General features: G+C 50.6%; 1 protein-coding gene across 8 annotated transcripts in view; it reads right to left on the bottom strand.

Moving 5' to 3' along the window:
* The window catches only part of Plekha6 (pleckstrin homology domain containing A6), a 143,248-nt gene that overhangs the window by 117,649 nt on the left and 5,131 nt on the right, over positions 1-20,468 (bottom strand). For 7 of the 8 annotated variants that reach the window (XM_029538950.1, XM_029538956.1, XM_029538957.1 and 4 more), the window contains exons 2-3: positions 19,742-19,818; positions 16,179-16,236 (exon numbers count right to left, since the gene is read on the bottom strand). In XM_029538950.1, coding sequence (XP_029394810.1) covers positions 16,179-16,216 — 38 coding nt within the window. In that variant the 5' untranslated portion in view covers positions 16,217-16,236; positions 19,742-19,818. Of the gene's footprint in view, positions 1-8,226; positions 8,542-16,178; positions 16,237-19,741; positions 19,819-20,468 lie in introns of those variants that run through there. The other variant, XM_029538952.1, reaches the window with a different exon arrangement.

The raw sequence follows: 20,468 nt of genomic DNA, 5'->3' as shown, positions 1-20,468 counted from the left end.
AAGGAGGAGGGAGGGAGGGAGGGAGGGAAGAAGGAAGGAAGGAAGGAAGGAAGGAAGGAAGGAAGGAAGGAAGGAAGGAGAAGGGAAGGCAGGGAAGGAGGAAGGGAGGGAGGGAGGGAATAGCTCAGGACAACAGACTCAGTACATGTGGTAGTTTGAATGAAAATGGCCTCCATAGGCTCATAGGAAGTGGCACTGTTAGGAGGCGTGGCCTTGGTGAAAGCATGTCACTGGGGGAGGGTTTTGCAGTTTCAAAAGTTCAAGCCAAGCCCAGTGTCACTTTCTCTTCCTGTTGCTTGCTGATCCAGATGTGGAACTCTCGGCTCCTTCTTCAGCACCATATCTGCCTGCATCTTGCCATGCTTCATACCATGATGATAATGAAATAAACCTCTGACCTGTAAGCCAGCCCCAATCAAATGTTTTCCTCTTTAAGAGTTGCCGTGGGGCTGGAGAGATGGCTCAGTGGTTAAGAGCACTGACTGATCTTCCAGAGGTCCTGAGTTCAAATCCCAGCAACCACATGGTGGCTCGCAATCATCCGTAATGAAATCTGATACCTTCTTCTGGGGTGTCTGAAGCCAGCTACAGTGTACTTACATATAATAAGCAAATAAATCTTTAAAAAAAAAAAAAAAAAAGAGTTGCCGTGGTCGCCGGGCAATGCCTTTAATCCCAGCACTTGGGAGGCAGAGGCAGGCGGATTTCTGAGTTGGAGGCCAGACTGGTCTACAGAGTGAGTTCCAGGACAGAGAAACCCTGTCTCGAAAAAGAAAAGGAGAAGGAGGTGGTGGAGGTGGTGGTCATGGTGTCTCTTCACAGCAATAGAAACCCTAACAAAGAAATCAGACAAAGAACAGACTGTGAACCTGAGCAATATACCTGTTGAGGTCCCGAGTCGGGGACATGCCTCTGTGACTATAGCAGATAGAGTAACTGCTGACCCTTGGTTAACCTCACAGATGGGAGCTGCAAGGTCCAGACAGGCAATACTCAGTGCAGAACATAAGAGAGAGCCCAGGGTTCCTTGCAGCCTCTCAGTGTTTCTCAAACTCCATGTGGTGACTCATCAGTGGGTGTGAAATGGAGAGAAGGGTCAAGGCTATATTTAGAAAATGGTGGGGAGAGCCTTCCTGGAGTAGAGCAGGAAGCTGTGGTAAGTGAAGGTAGCATGCTTGTTACTGGAGCAGGATAAATCTCATATGGGCTTCTCAGACTTCCTTGCCTTGCTGGTGCTCAGTGTTCGCATCTGTGTGGCTTGCTCTCTGCCCTCAGCAAATTGGAATGCTAAGCTCCTTAGGAGTTAGGAGTCACATCTCCCAAGTGCCAACCCCGATCCCAGGCCCTGCCACCAAACTAGGCTCAGACCAGGAAAGCAGGTGACAACCCAGGAAGCATACACCAATGAAAAAAATTAAGGTGGAAGAAGAGGGGACCCCCCCCCATGGACGGATGGTGGGGATTCCCATTAGCCGACCTCCACTGAGGACTGAGCTGGTTATACGGACTCCCATCAGCCCTCTGTTTTGCAGATGAAGGAGTGGGGAAAGAAGAGCTAAGACTGAGACCTGTGTTTGTATGGCCCATGCCAGGAAACTCATACACATACTGGAACACACATGTGGGGGCTGAGACAACACAGCATCCTGTTTTTGCCTTTCTCAGGATTTTCCAATCCCCTGAAGGAAAGAGAAGGCTGGCCTGGGAGCTACACACATACACACACACACACACACACACACACACACACACACACACACACACATATCTTCCTCTTTGTCCCACCCTATATCCTTCTCCATCTCTTTTGAGGTTGATTTTTTTCCCCCTAGCTCAGTACCCCCTCCCCCAAATACCAGCTAACTGGTTACCCAGGCAACTCAGCTGGGAAGCTGCCAGTTACCGTGACAACCCAGCATGGCCACCGGGCTGCCTTGCATAGGAAAGGTCAGGGGACCAACCAGGCTACCAAGCAGCTGGGAGGTTGCTAACAGGACTGGCCCAGGCTGAGAGGCCTACATGACTGAGGGAATTAAGTTCCTGGTGTCTGGGACCTCTGTTTCCCATGAAGCAGCCTCCTCCAGCATGAACCACACGCTGGTTCGCTGGTTCTGTCACCCAAGCCTGATCCTGCCAGCCAAACTCTATTTTTTTTTTTTTTTTTTTTTTTTGGTTTCTTCTCTCTAGTCCTGGTTGGCCTGGAACTTACTATGTAGACCACTGCCAGCCAACCTTTCAAGTTTTATTTGTGTGAGTGTGAGAATTCGTGTGTGTGTGTGTGTGTGTGTGTGTGTGTGTGTGCTCGCACATGTCACAGTGTGCATGTGTAAGTTAGAAGGCAGGAGTCAGTTTTCTGCCTTCCACCACATGGGTCCCAGGTATGGAACTGAGATTCCTAAGCTGGGGAGCAAACCCCTTCACTTGCGGAGCCACCTACCACTTTTTTCACTGTCCTTGTCACCTCTCACAAGAAACAGTTTCTCAGCCACCGGCTGCCGGTCAGCCAGACTCAGGATCCCTCGCCCTTCCCCTCTTCCGAGCATACGCAGAAGTCAGCGTATTGGCAATATAAGCGTCTCTACGTGTACTCTCTAGTTCTTGCTATGCTGGCCACACTCTGGGTGCCTCCAGTAAAGTTTCTTGATGGAGGCCTACAAGTGCGTTATCTCACTTTGCAAATAGAGCCACCAAAACTTGGAGAAATCCAGGGACTTGCTCAAGGTCACAAAGCTAAGGTATGAACAGACTGACATCCTGGACAGACTGACATCCTGAAACCCCTTGAGTGGTTTACTCCACCCCTCTCCCACCCTACCGCACCTGGCTTGGCTAGCAGACTTTTTAGACATTAAATGATAATTCGGAGGCTGATTCATCACTCACACTATGCTTCATCTTCTCCTCTAGGAAGAGGTCTTTCGTGTTCTTGCAGGATAGCTTAGAACGGAGACCCGGAGGTGTTTTCTGTTTTGTGTTTTGGAGACAGCATCTTGGTATGTAGTTCAGGCTGGCCTAGAACTTGAAACCCTCCTGCCTTTGCCTCCTAAGTGTTTGTATTAGAGGGATGCACCATCACACCAGACTCTAAAACCCAGAGATTTAAAGAAACTTCCCAAGGTACTGAAACTATTTGGGAAAATCTTTACCTGTGAGGATCACCTAGCCGGAGAGTCTCTTTCTGACCCATGTTATAGAACAGTGGTTCTCAAAGTGTGGGCTGGGATGCCTTGGGGGTCAAGCAAGCCTTTCGAGGGGTTCGCTTGAAACAATGGTCATTGGAAAACAAAGGTATTTATATTACGATTCGTAACAGTAGCAAAATTACAGTTATGAAGTACCAACAAAAATAATTTTATGGTTGGGGGTCAGCACAACATGAAACTGTATTAAAGAGTCACAGTATTAGGAAGGCTGAGAGATGGCTCGGTGGTTAGAGCACTGACTGCTCTTCCAAAGTCCTGAGTTCAATTCCCAGCAACCACATGGGTGGCTCACAACCATCTGTAATGGGATCTGATGCCCTCTTCTGGTGTGTCTGAAGACAGCTATACTGTATGAATGTATATTAAATAAATAAGTATTTTAAAATGTTTCACTCAGAACAGTCATTTGCCCATCTCCTGCTCCCTTGTAAGACTTTGAAATTTTTTTTTAAACAATATTGTGGGACCCTGTCTTGGGGAAGTTAAAAAACAAACAAACAAACAAACAAACACTCTTTGCATCCATCCAGTTGATTGCTCTCACCCCAGAGGTGAGAATGTCAGAGGTGTTGGAAGAAGAGGGGCCCGGATTCCCTGCCTATCTGTGACTCTAGCAGATCCCTGAGCTCTGCAGCCATCACCCACCAAAACAGCTGTGTGTCCCCACTACTGTCCTTTCATATCTGCAGTGACATAGCCCCGGGTTCAGGTGAGGCAAACAGGCCAATTGCAGCCTCCAGACAGCCCCTAATGTTCATGAGGACCCAAGAAACAGGCAAAATCAAGAAAATGACCTCAACACCAGAGCCAGGTTGAACTTAACGAGCTAATTGCTAGCATTTGACTAATTAGAAGCAAATTGGCACTCGCGATCAGAGGTGCATGATCTTCTCAGGTTATGGCAATCAGCCTCCGTAGACAGTGACTTCAGCACTAATGAGAGGCCTCCGCTTCACCATGCACTCGGGGTCAGCTCCCTGAAGTACAGAGTCTCCATGCACAAATGAACCCATGAAGAGCCCCAAAGTCTGGAACGATGACCCTGTCTCCTACCGGCACAGGTGTCTCCACACTACCCGAATCCACGCAATAAGGACCAATGGCCACAGGTCTACAGAGATAAGCAGGTCACCTCAGAACCAACTTTCCCAACTGCATTCCCGACAGTCCACCTGTCTGGCTTCTGAGCGGTTGCACAAGAAACACAAACATGACATTAGTTCTTGCTACTTCTGAAGGGATTTGAAACAATGAAGAAAACCAAGTTAGAACCATAAAAGAAGTTATAATTTATTCAGTGGTGGTCATGCCATAACATTGTGTGTGTGTGTGTGTGTGTGTGTGTGTGTGTGTGTGTGTGTGTGTGTGTACATTCCTGTTTGTGTATGCATGAGTGTGGAGGCCAAAGGCCAATGTTGGAAGGCTTTCTCTACTGCTCTCCACCTTATTTTTTGAGACAGGGTCTCTCTCTCTGCATCTGGAGCTCAGAACTGGCTTAGACTTGTTGACCAGCAAGCTCCAAGAATCCTCTTGACCCCCACCCACCCCCAGTGCTGATTAGAGACACACTGATGAGCCCTCCTGCTCCACACAGTAAACACGGTCCTGAATTAGCCATCTCTATTCCCCAGCAAGTGTATTCTTTTTAAGAAAGATTTATTTTTATGAAATTTTAAACTCCTGGGGGGGGAGTCTGGGTATGTGCACGTGAGAGCAGGTGCATTTGGAAGCCAAAGGTGTCAGGTCCTCCTGCAGCTGGAGTCACAGGTGGCTGTGAACACCTGAAGTCAGGGCTGGGAACTGAAGTCCAGTCCTCTGAAAGAGCAGTGCAAGCTCTTAACCACTGAGCCATCCTACCAGCCCTACAAAATGCATTCTTATACAAAACTGCTAGGAATGTAAATGAGTGCTTTTGAACGTAGAATCTGGCAAACTTTATCCAAATATTTTTAAAATACACTCTTATTTTATTTTTAGAAATGTTTCCAGGGGAAAACATCATTGACAAGTGTAGTGATTAGAATATGTATATATTCATTATATCTTTTTTAATAAAGGGTAAAAATAAACAAAATAGCTACATTCAACATAAAGGTAAAAAAATTAGGACAAACATGGAATGAAATATTAAGAAACTACTTAAAAATATTATAAAAATAAGAACACGAGAAGTGCTTATATGACAATAGCATACAACTGAATCAAAAAAATTGAATGATTTAGGCATATTAGAACATACTTTGAATCCCATCTTAGGAGGCAGGTGGATGTCTATGAGTTTGAGGCCAGCCTGGTCTATACAGCAAGTTCCAGGCCAGCCAGGCCCACACAGTGAGACCCTGTCCCAAAACAAAAAACAACAAACAGAAATTGTTATGATATGTATGTGTGCTGGCACAACAAATCTACTCATATGTTTGTGAATGAATTCTAAAAAAGATACATCAGCCAAAATGTTTGACTTAGATACTAAATCTCTTTCCACAGTTCCATGTTTAATAACTATTTCAATACAGAATAGAATTTCTAAAGTATAGGCCATCATATAAATTCTGTATCTTAAGGTTTATCCTAAGGTGTGTGGGGGGGAACCATCCTAAATGCCAGGGGAGCAGGGGAGAACCCATAAACAAAAATGCACATATTGTGTTTATTTGTAAAGGGAAAATAAAGCTGACAGCCTAAAATGTTCAAAAGCGGCTATGTAAAATGCCCGGCGCCCACATGCAGACTATAAACAGCGTTTGCAAAGGCAACACTTTGTTTTTTTTAATCCCCGTGTGAAAGAGAAGGCTGCATGTTTTGTGACGCTTCAAAGCACCAGAACCAAAGGGTGGAATTGAGGGTCTCAATCAAACAGGAGAATGTTCCCGCCACGCAGGGAGCTGTTATGAGGTAAGGAGTCTGGGTCCACAGGATTTCCCCAAAGGAAGGCAGTCCTAGGCCTCAGAGGGAAAAGAGTCGGGTAGAGATAGATTCTGAAAGACTTTAAGGAGTATCAGTGATAATGGTGCACAGTGCCAGAGTCTACCTGAGGTGGCAGATCCTGGTGGGCACATGCACAACTTCCCTACTCCCCACTTGCTCCCAAAAGAAGTTTGGGTCTGAGAGCATTTAATGAGAAAGGCTCATGCCAGCTCCAACTATGTCAACCTCCTGCTTGGGCCTTTTCCAGCAAGCCGGGCTCTCTCTAGCCCAGCCACCTTCCTCCTGCCTTTACCGGCCCCTGGGGCCAAGTAAACGTCCAGCGTCCATCAGATGGGCTGCTGAGCAGGCAGTGAGAAAACAGGAGCGTCAACCACAGCCTGCTCCGTGACACCTCACCCCTGTCTGGGGTGCAGTCGCAGTCAGTCCTAGAAGCTGAGCGCGCCTCAGCTGAGCCCACCCCTGGGCGCTACTGGGCCGAAATTAGGGGGGGGGGGTTTGACGGCAGCTCAGCCAGGGCAGGCGCCTGGCTCCTAGATTTCCTCAGTAATTACTTCATTTGCACCGAGCAGGAAGAATCCAACTCAATCATCCAGGCAGACACACTAAATGTAATTATCTATGTAATGTGTCCTGCACCATAGCCTTCCTGTGAAAAAGAAAAAGCAGACGAATTGAGGGGAGGGCGGCCCCTTTGTCTCTAGCCCTCGCAGCACGCCACCAGGATTAATTACATACAGCGCTAACACGTTTATCACCTCGCCACCAATGGGGAAACCAGAGGCTTTTAATAATTCATTATCTGCAGCCCAGCACTCTGAATGGTTGTGCGGAGACACAGAGCCCCGCTCCTTTCTGCAAGGAAAGCCAGGCAACTGTGCAGGTGCCCAAGCCGCTCTTGCCACCGCTCTGGAAGCACTGCTGCTCCACCCCCACCCCTATCCCCATCCACGGCAGCGGACCCAGGCACTGAGACACGGGCGCACCCCTCTCTGCTAGCAGGATGGGCTCGACTTTTGCCCAGGCTAAACCGCAGCTGCCCAGAGGTGGTTGCTGGACAGTTGCACCAGTAGAATCCTCCCCACTTCCACAGGGCTCAGAGGCTCCGGGTGGGAGGACCCGGACAGCACCTGCAGTGCCCCGCAGCCATCTGGACAGGGGCTCTGGCAGAGGCGTGCCAGCTAGGGCTCCGCCCACGCATGCTGGAGCCCTGGCGGCTGAGTGCGCCACTGGAGATGCCAGATGGAGAGCGAGAGGTCTTGAGGGACTTGAGATGAGCTGACCGGTCCTGAAGGCTACACACCTCTTGCGACACTTACTGGGGGACATATCCTTCTTTCTCCCCCCAGTCCTTCCACCACCCTCTAACCCGCCTCTCCCTGCATCCAGGGTTTCCCACCTCTCACTCTCTAGCCAGACTGGCTTGCAGTCCCAAAGGGCATCTCCCAGTAGCTGCTTTTCCCTCCTCCCTCCTCCCTCCTTCCCCTCCCCCTCTCCTCGCCCCTCCCCCTCCCTTGCCTATCTCCGACCACTTCAACCCTAGACTTCTCACACAATAGCCCAGTCCTAGGGCTCTAAACAGCGGCAGTTTGCTTTTCCATCACCAACACGGCATGTTCCATCATCCCCCTGCCCACAAATCCTTTAGCAGCTACCAACTGAACCGCAGACTCCCCCTAAGAAACCAAGAGCCTCTGACCCCTTACACTGAGGAAGGAGAGCCTCCACCGTCTTGAACCTGACCCCTGGACCCTTCTGTCTCTCTTCCCTACAAAATTAGAGATAGGGCGGGGCTGCACCTTGGAGGTTGGCAGCCCCAAAGCTACCCTCACCCGGGGACGCAATTCAAATGTAATCAATTCAGATAGTGCCGGCCCTTCCTAGGGATTCTGGAGGGGTGAGGTCACAGAAAGGCTATAATTAGCATTCTCAGCATCCATGATCCCTATGTACGGCTGCCAAGACTGACGATGAAGAAGGCAGTTCACTGCAGTGCACGCAACCCTGGCCTGTGCGGCCAACACCGGCTGCCAGCTCTGCCCCCAGCCCAGCCTTCTTTCTCCCACCTCTTAGGTCAGATGCACCTAAACGGACTCACCGGCTGGGCCTCGGAGGTGTGATCCCGCGCTGAGAGCGCTAAGCGCGATTTCGGAGGCACCCCTCCCCCAGCTCAGGCCAGCTGGGGTCCTCCTCCCCCACCCCTGGGGACCCTTCGGAAGAGCGAGGCTCTGGATCTAATCTGATCTAATCAGTCATCTTCTCGCTGGCAGGTCCCTGGCTCCGGGGAGAGGATGCTGTTGTGGTTACTGCAGAATCCAGCACCTTTCCCAGGCAGAAGCAGCTGGGCATGCTCCATCGGCTCCCGTGGGGATTTCAGGACCACGTGACTCTCCCTCCCCAAGCTGTCACTTAGGATCAGGAGTAAATAGTCCCCTGAAAGGTTTAACTCCATCCACACCAGTGACTAGCTGCTAACCACCCTTGTAACCCTCCCCTCAGAGAAGGGGTTGGTGGGCACAGCCTCCCGGGCCTCCCACAGACAAGACAAGGCTGCCCCCCAGAGGGCATCTGGGCCTGCGTCTTGGTAAGCAGGGTTTTTTAAGAGTCCTACCACAGGAGACTCCTGAATGCTGTTGCTCCTGGGTTTGGCACTGTGGTGGGGCCTCGTGCACCCAGTGGTGGCTTTTCAGTTCTGTGATTGTCCCCAGACAGAGAAACCATTTCTGGGCATCAGGAGGGTTTTGCTGGGGTCCTAATACTTCCATATCCCTCAACACAATGAATTTAAAGGAAAAATACTAGGAGAGCTCTGGGACCCATTTAAAACAAAAACAAATAACCGAAACAAATTAGGATCTCATAGTCTTCATCCCAGACGACTGGTCTCCAGTGACTGGTCTCCAGTCTGAGGGTGTTAGCCTAGCCCCGAACCTGTGCTCTTCAGTATTGGTGGGCAGGGGCAGGGAACTTTAAGCATCTCTCTTCTCTACTGTGCCTTGGTTTCTTTCTTTTCACATCTCTCTGAGAAAGTAGATTCTCTGTGACAGTGGATAAGTGCAGGGGAAACCTTGGTTTTAGGACCAGGATCAGAAAGGAGTGGGAGGGACTTGCCCTTAACTTCCAGGGGTTTTGTCTCTGCCACACCTTGGACCCAAAGCTGGAGACCATACTATTGAGGTCACTTTTGAACATAGAAACATCCCAAAAAGCAGGAATCGGTGAATACCTGTAAGGTTCCACCCACTTGATAATTCTGTTGTCATTTGTAAATGGACTGTCTTGATTTAAAAACTAAAAACAAAAAGCAGCCTGGGCTCAAGATGTCGGCTCAGTTGAGAGCTCGTCCAGGATACATGAAATGAAGCCCTGGGAGTCTGCAAACCAGCACCCTATAAAATATGGTATAGGTAAGATCGGAAGCTTAAGCCGGGCGTGGTGGCGCACGCCTTTAATCCCAGCCCTCGGGAGGCAGAGGCAGGTGGATTTCTGAGTTCAAGGCCAGCCTGGTCTACAAAGTGAGTTCCAGGACACCCAGGGCTATACAGAGAAACCCTGCCTCGAAAAACAAAACAAAACAAAAGATCAGAAGCTTAAAACTATTCTTGACTACTCAATGAGTTCAAGGCCAGTCCGGGTGGCTACGTGAGGCCTTGTCACAAAAGAAAAATGAGCAAAACAGAAAAGTGACCTATTCCTACTCTGAATCTAACCATGGTGTGTGAGCATCCCTGTGTGAGCATGAGCATCCCTGTGTGAGCATCCCTGTGTGAACACGAACATCCCTATGTGAGCATTAGCATCCCTGTGTGAGCATCCTTACATAAGCATCGTCTTTTGTCACCTGGAGCACTTTCTTTAAAAACGAATCTGCTTTAGAAGGCACAAGAGAATGCTTCCCTTCCTGCACCCAGGAAGAGATAGATTAGGAGACTGGAGATAATGGGGGAGACTTGATGGAGTCGAGCCAGGAGCCTAAGGGACAATCCTTCTCATGCCTGCTCAGGGTAAGGGCGCACATGACAGCCTAGCTGCTCTCTTGGGAGGGTTTCCCCTCTCTTCCCCTCAGCTAGATGAGCTGCCAGGCTAGTCCTCAATGACTCTGTGGGAAAGCCTCTGGGCTAAAGGGGCAGGGAAGTTGTGAGTAAGGGCCCTGTGCCAGGCCCAGTTCACCTACCCAGCTCTCCAGGACTTGGCAAGGATGTCTGGTACAGGTGGGGCCGAGTCAGCTTCCAGGCAGCCAGAAATGGGGGACTCTTGAGGAGTCTCTGGCCTTGAGAAGTTAACGGAGCAAAGTGGGGTTGAGAGAGATCCCAGTACGCAAGAGGGGAAGGGAAAGGGACGAGGACCTCCAGCTCAAATGCCACACAATCTTAGGCAGCTGGAGAGGGCAGCCTACAGACAGGCCCGCTGGGCGGGTTTCCTCTTTGGCAGACAGAGCGAGAGCTGCAGACAAGGCTCTGGCTCACCCAGAAGCCCTAGCCAGAAGGGTGGCTGCTTCTGGAGGACACAGGGGCTCCAGGGGGAGGAGGGTGAAAAGCCAAAGGGATGACTGGGCTGGGCACAGTGCCTTCCTGCTGGGGAGCAAAATGGGAGATGTACGGGGGCTTATGGGGCTGGCAGGGTGGAGGCGGCAGAGCTGAAAAAGCAAGCATGCCTTGCCAAGTCTAAATCTCTCCTCTGTTAGCCCAGCAGAGAAGCAAACTGCTCCTGCGAAAGGCTGAGGAGGAGGTCTAAGGAAGAAGGAGCCTCAGAGAGCGAGCGCCTCTGGGGTCTTGCCTTCCTATTCCCGGTCCAATCTCATCACACTCACTCACACCTTCAAAGATCATCACGCCACACTCCCCACTGGCCCTGGGGGCTCACTAAACTGGTGGACTGACTTCCCCTCCTGGCCCATCTTTCCCCAGAGACCTTGCCCACGCTCCTTCACCCAGACCCCACGACCTGGGAATCAGGGAGGAGGCCTGATAGTGAAGCTGTCTAAAGACTCGGGCTCCAGACTCAGCTCTACCCCTGACTGATGCAGCAGCTTTGAACTGGGCACTTGACTACTGAGCCTCAGTTTTCCCCATCTGTAAACGAGGTTTGTTTGCAGCACAGATCACCCCCTTGCCTTTTCTCCTATCCAGAGTGGCATTTGCCTTGTTTGAGACAGAGCTGGTAGGATCCCTATACCAGAACTTCTGTCCTGTGGCTTTCTCCCACCTTCCCAGGTGACCCACAGGTTGAGGGTCTGTCTGGACCCTTGGTGACCTGCACAGCCTCGATGGAAGCACTAGAGCTTCATCATCCAGTTCTTGAGTGTCTGTGGGTGGAGCCCTGCCTTTGGCATCTCTGCCTTCCAGCAACCCCTGGAATGGCCTGAGCAGCTCCCGGATGCACTAGAGGTCCAAGTAGGTGCCCAGCTGCCCACCTGGCACCTTCCTGCAGGAACTGTTCAGACCAGAACAGGAAGGAGTGCCAGAGCTGGGTGTGGTCCCTGGGTGGAGGAACAGCAAGTGTTATCAAGGTGTGGTTCTGTAGTCCACCTCTCTGCCATGTCTCCTGCCTGGACACCTCTCTAGGGAGAGGCACTCTTAAAGTCAGAAGGGACCGGTTCTACAACAGACTGCCTGTGCAGGAAGCAAAAGACCAGGGCCAGATCTCTTACTGACTAGGAATTGCTTTTACATAGCTGGCTCATAAGTCTCAGAAAGCCTCCAGAACCACAGTGACAGAACTGCAGTAAACGAGGGTCAAGATGGCTCCCAGTTCCTGGCAAGTGAGACAGTGGGTCACCACTCAAATCCCTTGGAAAGCATGGTCTGCGGAGCATGTGTGCTCTGCTGCCCTCCTGTGGATCAGTGCGGTAAGTGCACACAGGCTACAGTGAGCTACACCACCTTCCTCTCCCTATTTGCTTATTCTCGTCTCAAATCCCCTCCTTGGCAGTGACACTTTTAAAACCTCAGCACACTGGAGCAGTACAACAGTAGCAGGTCCCATGAGACCTGACCCTCAGATCCCATTAGGGATCCAGCTTAATGAGATACAGTTATTGTCCTTGTCAAATACCCAGACCAGCAAACATGAAATGTGACTCCCCGTGCTAGAAGAAACATCACCCCAAATTATCCGGACATCTGATTGTTTCTTAAATCACTTCTTGGGATCCATGTGTGGAGTCATCACAGTCCCTTTACGGCCCAACCAAATGTCAGAAGCCTTGGTGAGACGGGATTGCTCATGGAAAATAAGGCATTCGGGATCCATTCGTTCATTAACATGCTTGGTGATGAGGGGTATGAAGCCCCGGGCATCAAGGATGCCGAGTGCTATCTTGATAAGAACACAGCAGTGAAACCACCCACAGCAACTGCCTCCCAGGTTGGCTTTCTGTTTGTTTCTAGACATCTCAGCTTTCCTGTTACTTGCTAAAACAGAGATGAAGGAGCCTCCCTTACCAAGGGATTAAATGAGGCAATTCAGTAAAGTCCTGAGCTCTGAGAGTGGCTCCTGCTTTCACAAGCTGTGGATATTTTTATTATTATACACAATAAGACAATATTCTCTGGCGGCGCATGCCTTTAATCCCAGCACTTGGGAGGCAGAGGCAGGCAGATTTCTGAGTTCAAGGCCAGCCTGGTCTACAAAGTGAGTTCCAGGACAGCCAGGGCTACACAGAGAAACCCTGTCTTGAAAAAAACAAAAAAGACAATATTCTCTCTCTCTCTCTCTCTCTCTCTCTCTCTCTCTCTCTCTCTCTCTCTCTCCATGGGCATCCCTGGGCTGCCCTTACCCCTTGAGGGGTCCTCAACCATGGTCTGGAGATGGCCCTAGAACAGTCGATCCCCATCAACTGGAAGCCTGTTCAACTTGAGAAGTCTAGACGCTCTGAGTCAGGAACTCTTGGGAAGTGGGCCTTCCAAAAAGCCTCCAGTGACTTGAGTACATACTGGGAATGGAGAATTGGTGATGGAGGAAAACTGGGGGTGGATGATAAGGGAGCCCCAGAGCCTTGGTATGGCTGGGGGAGAGTGAAGAGCAGACTGGGATCACAGACTCCATAGGGCTGAAAAAGCCAGAACTGAGCCTGGGCAGGAAGCCTGCATGTGCTGGGGAGCATAATTCAGGCCTTACCCTGTAAACGATGGAAATGTGGAAGGGTTTGAGTTTTAGCGAAGAATGACATGAACATCTTATATTCTTGGGGGGAGGGGGAAACACTCTTGCAGCATTCCGATCCAGGGGCGAGAAGACCACCAGAAAGGTCTAGGTAGGGATGAACTCAGATGTGGCTCGGAGCAGCCAATGAGACAGGAGGAGTGAGGGACCCACTGGTGGGGGGCAGGGAAGGGACCGTGAGGCTCCCTGCTGTGGCGTTCTGCTCCTAAGACGGATGCAGAGAAAACAATCCATGTGGGCACACACTGAATCGGGGGACTCTGGTGAGAGTCACAGACTGGTAGCTGAATCAGTAATTAGTTGTGTCCCTATTTATATTCCATTTTTTCCCACCCACCCACCTATTTCAGTAAATGCCGGGTTCCTATAATGCATCGGAAAGATTCTAGGATAACGGAAAGCAATGTGAGCAGAGGCTGTGCTCGCAGATTACGGCACCAGAGTACTACCAAGAAGTAAACACGCTGGCTCGGGGCTTGGCGGTGCTGTGCCTAGCATGGGTTTGGGCCCCAGTACCACAGAAGAACCAATTGACAAGTAGGAGCCAGAAACCTGGATATAGGAGGAAGAGAAGGCGCTCAGGGCACAGGGGACAGTACATGCAAAAGCCCTGTTGGGTCTGAGGTGAAAGAGGCAAAGAGAGGTGAACGTCCGCATAGAGCAGTCACGAGAAGGTCACAGAGGTGGGCGTGTCACCCATCTTAAGTAGTAAGTTTTTAAATGATGTGTCTGTGTGTGGGTATGTGCACGTGAGTGCAGGGGCCCACAGGGGCCCCCTGGAGCTGGAGTTACAGGCAGTTGTGAGCCACCTGCAGTGGGGTGCTAGGAATTAGTCCTGTTCTCCGGAAAGGCAGCGTAGGCTCCCTTGACTGTCGGGCCACCTCTCCAGTCCCTGGGTGATCAATGTGAAGGATGGGTGAGATAAAACACCACAAGAGTATTCGGTAAACAAACTCAGCAACTGAATGTTTACCAAAAACTACCAAGATGGTGTCCAGAAGACTGGGAAATGCGCAGAGTGTTTATGTCAAGCAAGGGCTGGGCGAGCCCTTGCAGAGAGTCAGCCGCGGAGCCTTGCGACAACAGAGCGGTTTCCAAATAGGTCATGTGCAAAAGGGCTTTTTTTTTTTTTTTTTTTTTTAAAAACTGTAAAAATATGGCTCACACCGCAGGGCAGGGTGGGGCATGCTTTTACTCCCCATATTTGGAAGGCAGAGGCAGGTGAAACTCTATGAGGTGTAAGTAGCAAGTCTCAGACCAGTCAGAGCTAAATAATGAGATCCTGTCTCAAGAAAGGGGTGTGGGGAGGGTGGCGGTGTGGCTTAGCAGTTAGGAGCAGGACCCAGGTTCGATTCCCAGCACCCACATGGCTGATTGCAACCACCTGTAACTCCAGTACTGGGGGATTCATCCTCTCCTAGGGAGATGTGACCTCTGGTGGCACTGCATACATGTGATGTACAGACATACATGCAAGCAAAACACCCATACACATATATTTTAATAACCAAGCTGATGTTCATGCTGCCTGGTTCTGATGCAGGGATTGAGAAAGAAAGGTGACACCTAGTTGTCCTTAGAGATGGATATTTTAAAATTATTATAATGGCTGGGCGTGGTGGCACACGCCTTTAATCCCAGCACTNGGGAGGCAGAGGCAGGNNGATTTCTGAGTTCGAGGCCAGCCTGGTCTACAGAGTGAGTTCCAGGACAGCCAGGGCTATACAGAGAAACCTTGTCTCAAAAAACAAAAAACAAAACAAACAAACAAAAAAAAACAGAATTATTATAATGTATTATTATTGTTATTATTATTATTATTGTACTGAACCTCATAAATGTTAAACTAGTGCTTCCTACTGAGTTGTTTCTCCAGCCTGTTTTCACTTAGGTCTCCCTAAGTTACCCAGGCTTGCCTAGAACTTCCTATGTAGCTTGGGTGGGCCTTTAACTTAGGCTTCTGCTTCCTGTCTCCTAAGTACCTAGGGAGACCAGCACCTGTACCTAGTACAGACCAGCACCGCCAGGCCCTGATGGGGATGAGGATTTCAAACAAAAATGTACAAAGACTGGAGCCTTCCTCTCTAGAAACTCTGGCTATCTCTGGCAGAGTCAGTACCCCAGAACCAGGGCAGCGCACAGCAGGACTCTTTGGAGGCTGCAGAATACAGGGGTGGTTCAGGCTCGGACTCAGAGCTTCCCTTTTGGCAGGGAGCTAGAAGTGAACTTTCAGGGAGATGGAGAGACAGACAGAAAGACACTGAGTTCCAGCAGAAGGAATTGAGCCCAAGTATGTAGCTGGAAGAGTCACATCCTCTGCCTGCCTGCTTCCAGCCAGGAAGCTTCCCAAGGCCTACCTCACCCACCCCAGAGTCAAGACTCATTGCTCATATGACCCGGCCAATCACATAGAAGAAAGAAAGCACCCCACATCCCAAGGGCCACAGAGGTCTCCATCCAGACAAACAAGAGTAGCTGGGCCTGGCCTTGCCACAGCCAGCCTGTTTGCTCCCAAGAAGTCGCCCCCCCAACATTCTGTATCCCCACTTCACATCTCAGTACCACACTCTTTCCTCTCAACCCTTCTCTGGTACTTCACTGACAGTCTCCCATACAGGCATGAGCCAGTCCTTCTGCCGGTTCAGCTCAGCCCAGCAGTCCATAGATACCTTTCAGTGACTCACCCTAGTGACCCTTAGGCCAACAGACACATGCTTCTGTCTACCTGGTGCTCCTCAGTGCCTCTAGGCCATCCACAGACCCAGTGACTATAGCTGGTGTGATATGCCAGATCCTTTAACCACCTCCCCTCCCTAGGAGGCGTCATGACTGGGACAAAAGCCAGGCCAAAGGTGAGGTTAAAAGGCAAAGGCACCGTCTACTCACTTGATGAAATATGCAGCTCCTTCCGGGGTAGAATCCATCTCCCAACCCTTAGGCAAATCTGCAAGGAAGCGAAATCACAAGCTGAGGAGTCTAGGATGCAGATTCTTGTCTTGCCTCTACCCAGCAGCCCGGGGCCTGGGAGGGCAAAAAAAAAAAAAAAAACTCCAGGGGAAGCCACAGTCCGAGCAGCCACCGTTCCCCCCATTATTTCCAACATCCACGTCTTCATCAGATAAGGAGAACAATGAAAGCAACAAAAGAATCGCTGCTTGGTGCCCGTCCTCACTCACCCCACAAACCTCTCCTGAGCATCTGGGCTGGATCTAGAGGCAGACCCCGAGACACATCAGGGAACCCACAGAAGCTCATCCTCTATGGAGCCTCAGGGTCCTCTGAACCCCTCATCACAGAGGTCAAGGCTGGGTTCAAGAGTGGGTGATTCATCCTAGATTGGGATACAAGTTCCTGAATCCCAGGAGGGTGTTAGGACCTCCAGACCGCTGCTTTACCACAAGACTGGCTGGTGAATTTCAATAGCATCTTTACACAAAAGTATCCAAGAGGTCACTAGCAGAATCTCAGAGTGACAAGGGTTGAATCACTGAGGAAACTGACCATGGCCAGGAGGCTCTATGGACAAAGTACCCTCATACCGGAGAACCTGGTTAGGTCCTGACTTCCTGATCTCTAAAGGTTTCTATTGCTATAACGAAACACCATGACTCAGGGAGGAAAAGGTTTACTCAACTTACACTTCCAAATCACTACTCATCACCAAAGGAAGTCAGGACAGGAACTCAAACAGGACAGGAACCTAGAGGCAGGAGCTGATGCAGAGGCCATGGAGGAGTGCTGCTTACTGGCTTGCTCATCATAGCTTGCTCAGCCTGCTTTCTTATAGAATCCTGGACCACAGGTCCAAGGATGACACCACCCACAATGGGCTGGACCCTCTGACAACAACCACTATTTAAAAATTCCCTCTAGGCTTTGCTGACAGCCCAGTCTAATGCAGACACTTTCTCAGTGGAGGCTTCTGCCTCTGAGGTGACTCTAGCTTGTGTCAAGTTGACATAAAACTAGCCAGCATGCCTGCTCACTCCACCAAAATACACTTTAGCCAAATCCCACTTTCCCAGCACAGAGATTCCCTCAGCCCATGAAAGAGAACTTTGAGAAAATCTACATCCGCCAGGGCCGGTGATCATTCTTCCTACAGGAAGAAGAAGCCCCCTGGCCGACATACTGAAAAATGAGAGGTGATTCTCTTGGCTCTCGTTGCTTCTCTTCTGGTCAGGAAAATACCTGATAGTCTGAGTGTGCCATCACCTTGCCACCTGATTTAGGTTACACAAGGCGGAGAGCAGAACCTGAGTTTGGAACAGTGACAGGCCCAGTTTTGAACCAATATTTTATCCAAGTGTATTAGTGAAGAGCCTGTTAGTCCATCGTAGCTGCTGTTTAAGTAGAACAAGCCAGCCAGGTTTACTCCTGACCCCATAGTACCCAAACCTTAAACCTACCTTAGCTTTAACCCTAGCCCTAGTAACAGTAGCCCTACCGTTAGCCCTAACCCTAACCTTAGCCCTAACCCTAGCCCTAACCCTAACCTTAGCCCTAACCCTAACCCTAACCCTAACCTTAGCCCTAACCCTAGCCCTAACCCTAGCCCTAACCCTAACCTTAGCCCTAACCCTAGTCCTAACCCTAACCTTAGCCCTAATCATAGCCCTAGCCCTAGCCCTGACCGTAACCCTAGCCCTAACCCTAGCCCTAGCCTTAGCCCTAACCCTAGCCCAAGGAATAAACCCCTCAGCAGCTGCCACTTAGCAGAGTGTCCCTTCTCAGATATGTGTGTCACCTCTACTACTGTATCTAAAGTACCATAAGAAATGGGTGTCAGAACAAAAGGGAAACTGAGGCTCAGACAGGTTAGTCAACTTGCTTAAGGTCACACAGAAGTGTCTAGGATGGGATGTGAGTCTTGGTCTGCCACCTCCAGAGCCTACACTCTTGCCTCTGTGTGGGTCCATAAATGCTTCTTGTTCCCCTGTGTCCCTGTGCGAGGACGCTCCCATTCAGAAGGGTGTGGGTTGGCAGCCTCCCCAAGTAGAGGGATCCCCATTGGGTCAGAATCATAAATAATCCGGCCACTGTGGTGTGCTGGGAAGGGGGCCAGTGTGGCTTCTGTCCTCTGCCTTTTCTAGCAACTTCCCTCCACACTGCCCTCTCTGCCCGGGCAACACCAAGAGCGCTTATGTTCCTGTGCAGGCGGAGTGCCCACGCAGGCAGCTGCCCTCCCAGCAAGCTTTGGGGGCATCTTAACTCCTTCCCGGCCTTAGATAACCAGTCAGCAGCAACCAAAATTGTCTCCCCAGGTTCTTCAGAACCTTCCAAATCCTCCCTAGGGCAAGGCTGCTCACAACAGGAGCAGCTGAGGTCTTGCACCAGGGCATCCAGCCAATAGAAGAAACCAGCTGTAACACAGTGGCTGGGGTCTCGTTTCACTTGAGTTGGAGATGGGACAGTGTCAACTACAAACCCTTCTTGTAGTGCCAGCTTTCCTGCACGGAGGTTGCTACCACCTCGTTCATAATTGTCTCCCATTGACAGAGAGCCACCATTGGAACTAGGTCTCTGCACCTCTGAATGCGCATTTCGCCATGACCCCACTTCAGTTATTAGCCAGGTGGCCTTGAGCCAAGGACTTCCTCTCTGCTCTTAATTTTCCTCCCCTAAAATGCAAGAGTTGAACTCCACCGTCCCCGAAACCTCTTTCAATTCTGTACCGTGATTTCAGCCCAGATCTACATGAAGCAGGCGCTAGGCAAGCGAAACCATTAACACGGGGAGGCCGGCAGAGCTAGCTGTGTCCTGTGAATGACCAAGGCTGGTGTCTGGCCTGGTACAGGCTGTAAAGGGCCAGAGACTGTCCCACAACGCTGCTCACGCCACCTCTCCCTCCTGGCCTCTCATCCTAGAGGAAGGCCTCCCATCCCCTCCAGGCCTTCTGACTCCCAGGCTTCTTTACCCTCTAGCACTAATAAGTCTTTCTCTGCCTATTTCTTGTGTTTTGTTGGCCTGTACACATCCTACCTTCCCCACTAGTCTAGGCGGTCTAAGAAGGAAACCAGTGTTAGCCCTGGCCTCTTCCTCCATAGCTGAAGGAGTTGCACCAGCCACCAAGGGCTATTTGCATTTAAATTGATTAAAATTATTTCCAGCCCACTGTAGACTAACCACATTCCCTTTGCTCGCTAGCACACAAGGCTAAGGGCAGCTGTACTAAGCGGCACGGGTGGGAAGCGGTCCAACCTTGCATGCAGCACAGGGGTTGGGTTCTGTCCAACCTGAGAACGTCTGGCTAGAGGCAACCTTAGTCCTCTAAGATCTGCCCTGACACCGACGGCAGAGAAGACCCCTTAGAGGTGTTCTGCACTGTTCCCCAGGGACCGGGTGAGTCTACTGGTAGCAAAGGCGTCGAAGTAGGTGTGGGGCCAAGGGTTTCCATGACCACCTCGAGCTCTCAGCAACCTCAAAGGCAGGGGCCGGAGACTCCTTACCTGGGGCAGCGGAGTGTCCGCTCTGGATGGGTGAGGCCGTACCAGGGTGCACCCAGCTGGTTGACTTCTCCTCATCACTATGGAAGAACCAATAAGGGTGGGTCAGATTCCAAAACAGCTTCCTGGAGCAGAGCCCTCACCCTCTGAGGTGGCCACGCCCACCTCACCATGCCTTCTTGTATTCGAAGGTGCAAAGGTAACTCTGAAGCGGTGTCATTATCGGAGGTAATAAGCTCCATCGAATCCCCTAGCCCAGTAGGAAAGCAGACACACGCAGACAGTGTGCCGAGATGCAGCAGGAGTACAGAATCTAGACTGCAGACGCAGTGCCCCCACAGTGGACCGGAATGTCCCTGCCCACAGTGGGGCAAGAAAAGGGAGCAGGGCCTCAGGTGTCTGAGAAGTGATCACTGAGTGGCTACGGTGCTATACACTTACATTCACAGCATTGCCTCCATGTACGAATCTGACAGAAAATTGGAGTGGGGTGCACACCTTTAACCCCAGCACTTGGGAGGCAGAGGCAGACAGTCTCTGTGAGTTGGAGGTCAGCATGATCTACATATCCAGGTCAGCCAGGGCTACGTAGCACTTTGAAATGCTACCTCAAAAAAAAAAAAAATGGGGGGGGTGCTGGTGAGATGGCTCAGTGGGTAAGAGCACCCAACTGTTCTTCCAAAGGTCCAGAGTTCAAATCCCAGCAACCACATGGTGGCTCATAACCATC

This window comes from Mus pahari, chromosome 5 (genome assembly GCF_900095145.1).
Source record: "Mus pahari chromosome 5, PAHARI_EIJ_v1.1, whole genome shotgun sequence".
NCBI classification, from domain to species: domain Eukaryota; kingdom Metazoa; phylum Chordata; class Mammalia; order Rodentia; family Muridae; genus Mus; species Mus pahari.
The sequence above is the reverse complement of the archived record's forward strand: the minus strand, read 5'-3'. Positions and strand labels throughout refer to the sequence as shown.